This window comes from Chaetura pelagica, unplaced genomic scaffold, assembly GCF_000747805.2.
Source record: "Chaetura pelagica isolate M959 unplaced genomic scaffold, ChaPel_1.0 scaffold275, whole genome shotgun sequence".
NCBI lineage: Eukaryota > Metazoa > Chordata > Aves > Apodiformes > Apodidae > Chaetura > Chaetura pelagica.
Window position 1 is genome coordinate 2,454,417 of NW_009953486.1, and position 9,980 is coordinate 2,464,396.

At 39.7% G+C, this 9,980-nt stretch overlaps 1 protein-coding gene across 1 annotated transcript in view; it reads right to left on the reverse strand.

The window, feature by feature from the left end:
* Nucleotides 1-5,141: 5,141 nt before the first annotated feature.
* MTG2 (mitochondrial ribosome-associated GTPase 2) overlaps nucleotides 5,142-9,980 on the reverse strand; it is a 6,621-nt gene continuing 1,782 nt past the window's right edge. The window contains exons 2-7 of the mRNA XM_009998738.1: nucleotides 9,856-9,975; nucleotides 8,321-8,468; nucleotides 7,575-7,690; nucleotides 6,736-6,954; nucleotides 5,916-6,054; nucleotides 5,142-5,536 (exon numbers count right to left, since the gene is read on the reverse strand). Of these exons, the coding sequence (XP_009997040.1) occupies nucleotides 5,142-5,536; nucleotides 5,916-6,054; nucleotides 6,736-6,954; nucleotides 7,575-7,690; nucleotides 8,321-8,468; nucleotides 9,856-9,975 (1,137 nt within the window). The remainder of the gene's footprint in view (nucleotides 5,537-5,915; nucleotides 6,055-6,735; nucleotides 6,955-7,574; nucleotides 7,691-8,320; nucleotides 8,469-9,855; nucleotides 9,976-9,980) is intronic.

The following is a 9,980-nucleotide window of genomic DNA, read 5'->3' on the forward strand; positions in this document are numbered from 1 at the left end:
AACCAAGGAATGCTCACTCCCAGGAGTCAAAGCAGTATTTCACACTAATAAGGGCAGAGAGAAAAACTAAACTCCTGTGGATAAGAAACCAGAAGCTGTTCACGCCTGCTTGGACAACTCTTTTTCAATCAAGAGAGATGAGAAATTGCTCTCAGTGGGAAAATGAAGGACAAACACAATCTCAATATTAAAACAAGGTTGATAAAAATCTCTCTGCTTTTGTCCTATCAGCCATGTTCTATGTCTCTGAAAAATGGGCACATACCACTTAATAAATTTCAGAACTGCATACAGAAAAATCTAGAGTGCAGCCTGAAGGAAGCTTTGTTCTATTATCAAGAGTTGCAAAATCATTCCTTATAATTATAGGCACACATATATAACCCCACCCCCAAATATTAATAACTTCAGTCTTTTCAGACCTCTGTAGTGCAGGTGCAATTAATCCCTACTTAACAAGATGGGGAAAGCTGTCAATAGGGAACAGCACTGGAAAATGCATATGGAAGACAAACAGAAGAAAAAAAACTGTTCTTTAAAGGCCAGGACACATCAGTACCTGGATGAAGTTTAAATTAGTATCACACCCACTTTCATCATAGTGATGAACTTCATTATTAACAAAAGTGATCCAAAACCAGAATTTAACTTTCACAGGAATGATAGGGCTATAAACCTACTGAAGAGATGCTGAGCTCCAAATTACCTATTGTCCCTACACACACTGTACTGTCTACCCCAAAAAGCCTCATCTCTCTCAACTTGTATGCAAGACAACAACCTTCCAGATGATGGGCTTGGCATTGCCAAAAACAAGAGCTCCCAAGGTAAAGGTAATCTTGCTACTAGTAAAAATCCATTTTTACACAACGATTTTCACAGAAAAACTAAGCCAAAGCATAGTCATTGTCTTTTAGTTTCCTTTGCAGAGTTAACAGTTCAAGCACCACATTAGCATTCCAGCAGCCCTTCTGCTCCCTATTCATGTTCCACCAGCCACTCAATTAATAACTCATTAAGTTGCACACCTGCAACATACCTAACCTCTGGTCCCAACATTAACTTCATGTTACAAGCGTCAGCCTGTAAGCCCAGTTAGCAATAGCCTGTGGAAACACTGAAGCCAAGATTGGTGTTCTATATCCTGTAGTTTGTACAAACAGGTGCAAACTAGGGCAAGGTCCCACTCTACCAGCCACAGCATCTCTGGTCCACAGCCACTCCAGTAATTCTCTGATTTGAAGCAGTATTTAAATACAACAGGCTATAAGTTTTCCAATGTGTTCAAGTCAGAGCACCTAGTCACTAACCACAAATTTAATTAAAATAGAAATAATTATCAAGAGGCTTAATAAATACACATACAACAGTGAAATATATTTTCATAGAGTTATAGAATCACTGAGGCTGGAAAAGACCTTTAAGATCATCAAGTCCAGAACAGTTGCAGTTCCTTGCAATGGAAAAAGAAACAAAGATGGAACACGTGTGGCAGCCTTCACTTTTCATCATGTTTGAGCAACTGGTGATCTATTACCACTTTGGATCACAATTCTAAGCATCAAATCAGAATGAATACAGGCAGACCTTATTGCTTCCCCTCGCTGAGCTCCTGAGCAGGGCTCTCTGCAGTGCTGGAAGCAGGCTGGTGGCAGGCCTTGCTCTCCTCCCAGCATGGTGCTGCAGCACAGCAGAACCACCACGTTCAGCAAGGGTCTCATTTTTGTTGATGTCAGTCCAACTCACTGCACACACACTGATGCACCTTAAAAAATATTATGTAATACCAAAAAAGAGTGCTTAACAAAACCATGTAAGTAAAGCAGACTGCAACATATACCATGCTTAAATTCACTGATTTAATATTCTGTTTAATGTACTACAGTGAGTTCTCATTATGTTAAATAAATGTGGCCCTTTTTAATGCTTGTTATTACATTAACATTTTGTTTTGTTTTTCTGTTCAGTTGATGCCATCTACATTTTCCAAGGCATACAAAGGGGGAGAAGATTGCAAACAAATATAAAAAACCCCTGTTTTTAGTACTAAAATACTCTTGTAATTGTGTACTAAAAAATGTATTTAAAAGATGAGTACTAGAACTGTAAAGTGCTAAGCAAAATTATAGCTCGAGCTTCTCTAGGCAATATAAAATAGACTGGACTTCACATTAAAATTAGGCTCATTGTCAGAATGACATCTCTTTCCTCTTGTCAACTTGAAAATCAAGGACAACATCAATGATTTCAGCAGAGGCAAGCAAAAGCTAATAAAGGAAAGGCATGCAGACAAAAGCCAACAAAACCCCTCCAAAACCTAAAACAAGTCAAGCCAAAATTAAAAAAAAGTGGGAAGAAATCCTACAGCACATAATTCTTTGAAACATTTCACTGCTCTTCTCTCTTAACCTGATTTTTTTTTCTCTGTTCATAAAGGTAAAACAAACTTCCTTTGTAAATCCCTTATTTTCAGCAGAACTAGAGGTTACTCCTCAGTTCCATGCCTCAAAACTAAAGTGGGATGCAAGAGATCTTCATGCCAAAACTGAAGGAGCACTATGGAGAAATGTGACCCAAGCTGTTACCCCAGCATGGTGCTGAGCAGTACACAGCCACTCCTTCGGATTATCACAGGGACCTCGAGCATGAGGTTACTTCAGTTGGTAAAGATGTGTATTGGCTACAGCGAGTTCAAGCTCCTAGAAGCATTGTTCCAGCACTAAAACTGGAGCTATTTGGCACTTTTCATCGACAGATGAAGGAGTAAAGCCTCTTTGAACCCTGTAAGGAACTTGGTACTGTCATCTCAGAACAGGTGGCTGAAATGTTAAGAACAAAGAAACCAATTATAAGATCAATAGGACATTCTGCTAAGCTATCTAGCAACCCGCTGTGCTTTTGCACATCAGTACACAAAATACTGTGAGAACTTTGCATAAGCATTAACAAGCAAGGGTGAAAGCTCCTGAGACTGCAAACACTAAAATACAGTTAGAGAGAACACAAAGCACTTGTAGGTATCAAACAGCCTGCAAAGAAGCTGCACCAGCTTTTGTGCTCTGACAATCCCTTCCTGGTTTTACGAAATGTGGCTGAAAAACACGTACAACAAAGAAGCCCAAAGAATGATGCACAAAACCAAACAGAAGGGCAGAACTGAATATTAACTTCTACCTAATTCAGTCTGGTATATCCCAGGGATGAAGCAAGTATGAAACAACATTAGAGCAACTTTGGGATTTCAGATCTGATTTCATTTTTTCCTGATCATATTTATGCCAGTATCACAGCTTATAATCCATAGATTAGTTTCCACACCTGAACACAGAAATTCTCAGATGTTAATTTAGAAGAGGTAATTACCGGTTTTGCCCATATTTTCCTTAAATAATTCAGGCATTTGAATGCCTGCACTTATTCAGAATAAAAATCTGCTGCTCTGAAGAATAAGAGTATGCACCTTCTTTCTTATACAGGCAAAGTTAGTTGTAATTCACTATCACAGAGCTGATCCCAACACTAACACAGCAGGAGGGTGTTAAGTTGAACTTTAATTTAGAGACGGAACATGACTGCCTCTTTCCAGCCACAGGGAGTCAGGGAAAAAAGGCCACTGTTCATGGAACCCAGGAAATCAGTTTTAAGGATGCACCATTCAGAACCTTCAGAGATGAAAACAAAATATGCAAAGTGATGGAAGCAGAGAAAATTATCACTTTCACTGAGGTGTACAGAAAGCAGCAGTTAGAGGGTATTTTTTGTAAACCCATTGAAGAATTCCCACTACTCCTCCTCCAGTAGAAAACAGAAAAATGTTAAACATCATGAAGTCCCTATTTGTAAGCTAACAAAGATTAACCAAAGACAAATGATAGGTGAATGTCCTATACTGCACCAAACTGTCCTTAAAGCTTAGCTATTGCATTTCCTGAAAAAAACCAAACAACAAAAACCAAGCTTACCAATATCACATTTTTCTGTTTTATGATGGTGCTAATGAGTTTACTTTGCACTTCATTGGTGTGACAAAGTATGTGCAAAGTCTGTAAGTCCAGACTGCTGGTTTGGAAGACAAAGTTCATCTAATTAAAAATCAAGAAACCTAAGTAAAGGCTCAAGAACAATTGTTTCTCCTGACTACTTAAGTATTTGTGTATTCCACAGGTCTATTAGGGTCTCTTATGAAAAAGCTGAATAATATGCTTTGATAAATTTAAGCTTTCCACAATCAAGACAGTAACATTTTACACAGAATATAACTAGAGTACAGAGAAGTAGCTTGTCTTTCAGGATGAGGAAAGGGAAAAGACTCATGGTTCTGAATGAAGATTTCTGAATTCTTAGAGAATAAAGTGTAAGAAAACTGTCCACAAAAAGATGCAGTTTAAAAAAGACAAAGACCTGTTTGTTTTTTTTTAATTTGGAATATCTAAGCCTATGACTTCTCAGAACATTGCTTGAGATGCCTCAAGGAAACTGCAGAAAAACTGAAGTGAGTCTCAAATGACTGTTCCCTGGCTAGTTTAGACAGCTACTTAGCTGTGGCCAGCATCTAAAGCTAGTTAATTACTTACACTAACAAGGAAATTTCAGTCATTAACTGCAGTTGTTTTATGCTCCTCCTTCCTAAGAATACTAAGCAGCTGTGCCTCCTCTGACACAAAATAAACAAACCCAAAACAAAATAAAACTGGAGAAAAGTTAAAGGTGACTGAAAATGGTTATGGTATAAAAACAGATAAACATGGTATCACTTTATTTTTATCTTAGAATTTTTGATTAGTGAAAATTGCAAAGTCACTTCACTCAAATTCAGAAAGCAAGCCAGCACCTTCTGCTGATCCTGAATTGCAGTAATTTCTACTAGATAGTTAATTCTGGAATGAGGAGAATTCTATCTAGTGCCAAACAAGATCCACGTTTCCAATTCAACAGCCATCATTATTAGTTTTCTGTTCTAGAACACCTGAGACACATCAAAGGTGAACAGCAGCAGTCCAGGACAAATCCACAGGCCATGCCCCTTGCAATAAGAAAACCAAAACAACCCATGAAGAAACCAAAACCACACAGATACAGTCCGAACAAATTATGATTATTTTTTTTCTCTCTTTCAATACAGTTGACAGGAGTTCTAGTTTCTACCACTTGACTGGTCTTTGCCCTCGAGATTGTTCCATCTTCACATACTCATCATACAGTTCTCTCAAATGCAAGAACAGCTCCTCTAGGTTGTCTCCTGTCAGCGCAGATAACGCAATCACCCGGTCATCTGTCTGTTCTTTAAGAAGTGGCAGATTCATCTGGGACTCAGCAAGGTCAATCTTATTCCCGATGACAACACAAGGCCTCTCAGACAAACCTTTTTTATATTGTTCCAGTTCATATTTTAAGTCTTGCAGCTGAGTCCATGGCTGAGACACAGAGAGATCCACCACATACAAGAGAAAGCGGCAGCGTTCAATGTGCCTTAGGAAGGCCATCCCGAGACCCCTGTTTTTATGAGCACCTTTAATTAGGCCAGGAATGTCAGCAACTACAACGAGAGAAATTACCACAGTGAATCCAACATATCCAAATACCCAAAAAACCTAAACCCAGTATTTTACCGGCCAGTGCAAGTACTTTCAGAATTACACCTCAATGCATAGATATTAAAGCACACCTTATGTTAAATTTGGCTGCTATTATCTTCTAAAACTCGTAAATTTAGATTATTCCAGTGGAAGCAGAATACAGATCCCTAGTTTTTAAGGGCACATATAAGTGAATGTGAAAGGGGCTTTCAGTATGGAGTTCTTTAGAACTAGAAAGAATTCTACACAACAGCCAAATTTAGTTCTGGAGCATTTCAAAGAATAACCCAGGTGACACAAACTGCTATCAAGGTCCAAACAAGGAACTCCACTTCTTACCTGCTACCTGTTCATAGTCTTGATAGTGGACAATGCCAACGTGGGGATTCAGGGTTGTGAATGGGTAGGCAGCCACTGCTGGCTTTGCCCTGGAGATGGCTCTCAAAAGCGATGATTTACCAGCATTGGGAAAACCCACCTGGAATACAAAACACTCATTAAAGCCACAGTCCCATGTTAATCCTGATTAAAAAAACCTGTTAAGCTTTTGCAGATGTGGTAAGAACCTTCCAGCATCAATATAACAACATGAACTTTATGTACTTGGTTCTGAAAAGCATCCTGGTGTCCCTTTTTTGTTTCTCCTAGACCCTGTTTTATTCATACGCATACTTTCTCATAAACATTAAACAGATGAAAGACAGAAGGGTCCCCTTAACTTAGTGTCTGTAAAAAGAGAAATACTGGGATGAAATAGAAGATGATTTGAACTTTATAAATTTTCTTTTAAAAAAAAACAAACAAGAAAACAGAAATTAATTCATAAGAACTCTCCATACTGTTTACCTGCAGAACCAGCAGACAAAGGCTGCTGCACATCATCAGCAACTCTGTTAATCACTGATCAATCTTGCACCTTGCTTTTCTATATATAGTGCTGATTTTAGTGAAAGCAGGATGACGTAAAGTAGCAAGAGAGTGACAGATCTGCAAATCACTTTGGACACCCTTCTACCAAACAAGAGCAAAAAAGCATCAAGTTTCATCTCTGAACAAGCAAGCCAAAAGGCTAAGAGAAAATGTTATCAAAAAGCATTTCTTTGGTCAGTCAAGTCATCCTACAATGATAAGGAAGTTGAAGAACCACAGTGACACTCACCAACCCTGCATGAGCTGTTGTCTTGAGTTCCAGATGAAGGACCCTTTCCTGACCTGGCTCTCCTGGAGTGGATAACATTGGAGCTCGGTTTTCATTAGAAAGAAAAAAGCGATTGCCTTTCCCTCCAGCTCCTCCATAAGCTGCAACATACTCTTCACCATGTTGAGTGAGGTCAGCCACAACTTCCCCATCCTCCTTGACCAATGTACCTACAGGGACCTGTAAGTGAAGAGAGATACAAGCATTACATGGAGGCTCTAACTCTGCAACAGAGCTGTCTTTAGCAGATCCTTTACCAGCTGATTTCAGATTTGTTGAAAATCATTCCTCCACATTCTCAAGCTGAGAAATCCAAAAAGAGAAGTGTAATTCATGAAACTCACTTTCTGGACCCAAACAGCACTGTCAGATGTTTACACCTCATTAAAATGTTCCCGGTACCATCACCCTCTTTCTCTCTTTTTGTGCAAAGAAGCCTCAGCATAGTAGTGAGCTAAAAAACATACTGTAGGTGTGCACCAAAACAGGCACATTGAAGGAAAAAAAAAAATATGAAAGAAAAAAGTCTGTTCCTATTTAAGAAGTTCTGTGTTCTGGTTACACCAGGCATACGACCCCTAGAAGTAAAGCAAACTAGAATCCTATTCTTTTTGGCCAAATGTACCTTCCCAAAAAGTTTAATTTTTATAAACAATTTAAAGCAGTTTGATCTGTGTGTCAACTAGCAGAGACACAAGGCTCCCTAGAAAAAAGCACAAGAGATTTTCTCACAATAAGGTCACCCAGTTTGAAAATCAGCAGTATGATAAACACAGAATACACAACCTTAATTTACTTACTTTAACATATAAACATGCACCATTAGCTCCATAGCAGTTTTTTCTTCCTCCTTTCTCTCCATGGAAACCCTGATAGAAGGGGAGGACTGAAGAAAGTGACTTCATTTGCTGGTCAGCTGTAAAGTATACATATTTTAAACACATTATGTTAATAGAACAGGGACAGAAGAGCAACCCTCTCACTGGTCTTCCCTTTTTGAATGTTGCATGAATGCATATCCTATTTACTGTTTCAACAATAACATTCCAGGGAAAACGAATACAAATGTAACTTGTAATGAAGTTTAACTGCCTTTACTTAGATTTATTAACCATGCACTTTATTATGTGGTCATTCCAAAATCAATCATTACTAAATAACCTGGAAAATTCATGTTAGATTAGCAGTTTTTGGAGCAGGGTGCTGGCAGAAGCACATTTATCCATCCTCAGAGATGCAAAAAAGCAAAATTTTACCAGATCTCAGCTTTATCATAATATAGTCAGGCACGAGCCACTACAATGTTTGCAAAAATACCTTCATTTTGAAAATGCTTTCTAAGGTTGTCAGTGTCATTATGTCCCTGTTACACAGCTCAGGACAAAGCTTAGAAAACAGACACCCAAGATAGAAACAACCATTTTAGCATTTTTGACATTTACATTGATCAGCTCCCACCATACACTGTGTCACAGGGCTGGTTTCTGCTGAGGGGAATGGGGTGTTAATAAATAACATGAAACAAGACAGATGTAGCAAGTTTTACCTTTCAAAATGACATGACCCCCATCACCTCCATTTCCACCATCAGGACCTCCAAATATTTTTCTGGGTTCACTATAAAAAGAATGACCCCCTTCTCCTCCTCGTCCTCCGACCACGCGCACTTTCCGGTGATCCACAAAATAGCGTGTCTGTAGGAGAGATGGGGTTTGTACCTGTTAAGCACAGCTCATGAGAGCCAGCTTCCCACAGGCTGATGGTCTTGCAAAAAACTAAAGCAACTTCCCTCAATGCGACTTCCTAATGTGAACTTTCCTTCACGTGAAAGGAACTGACACCAGGAAAAGTATCCCTTTAATACAGTTATATCGTGCTGACAGGTGCTCAAGAGAGCTACCACACTATGAGCCAAAAATCACTCAATAACCAGGTTATGAACATTTTGATTTTTTTAATCATATACATAAATCTTTTACTTCTTTTAATCCAACTGAAATTTGGGGGAAAAAAGGCACAGTGCATGAGTGGGATGGATACTCTCATACTGATTAATGCTTTCTGTACCACGTGATGTGACCAACACAAACTTCAATCTTCTAACAATAAGAAAAGTACAAAAGATGAAGCATAGAATGTTTTTTTGCAAACAGAATAAGCAGAGAAAATCTTCATATACGACAAAACAAGTTGTTCAGGTGCTAAAAAAAAAAAAAAAAAGAGCAAAGAGAAATCCAGATCTTGGGTCTATTTCTGACATTAACTTGGTATTTGACTGACAGCAGACTACTTATGCTGCACTGTTTTAGCTTTTTCTGTCAGCAAAATAGGTTTGATGGTGTCTACCTATTTCCGAACTGGGCTGAAATCCTGAAGGGAAAATATTAGAGAGTACATTGGTATAGACAGGTGAAGTTATTTACATATTGGAATGAAAAGAGAAACCTCTTGACCTTGATTGTGTTAACATTCAAAACCTCCAGTTACTGAAGGACTCCCTAATGAGAATGAGCAATACGAGTCACTGTAATTAAACAGCCCAAACGCTATGCGATAAAAGGTCTTAGGATACCGAGATAAGCGACTGAATAAATAAATAAATACCCCTAACTCTTGACAATTAAAGTTATGACCGGTGATTGCTTTAAAAGTCTCTTTTAGAAAAGCATTTGGCACCACCGCACGGCGAGACGGGAAACTATTGCTTTAAGTGGGAAGTGACTGATCGTTAGGAAGTGTAATTAGAAAGAGAATATGAATAAAAAGTTCCAGGGCCCTGCGAGTTTCGACAACAGTGAGAAACAAAGCGGACTGTTAAAGCTGTGCAGGCTCCGAGCCCTGAGGTGCTGCGGCTGAGAGGCACCTGCCCCCTGAACATGGCGAAAGTGACACGGCAGGGTTATGTCCTCACTGCACAGAAAGCTGATCAGGTTTTAGCACAGCATCCCCTCACAGCACGGGCCCGCGTCCCAGCACCGTGAGGCGGGCACGGCAGGAGCAGGAAAGCTCCGTTTCCTGAGGCGTGCCCGGGAAGGGCCCGCCCAGCAGGGTCACCCACAGCTGGCTGACCCTACAACTTACCAGCTTCCTCTCCGAAATCACTCTTTTCTGCCTCAGCCGCCTGTTCTTTGAGCACCTGGCGCAGCTGGTGGAGAAAGGCGGCGGCGGGAGCGGCGGGAGCGGCGGGCCCCGCGCCGGTAGCTGCA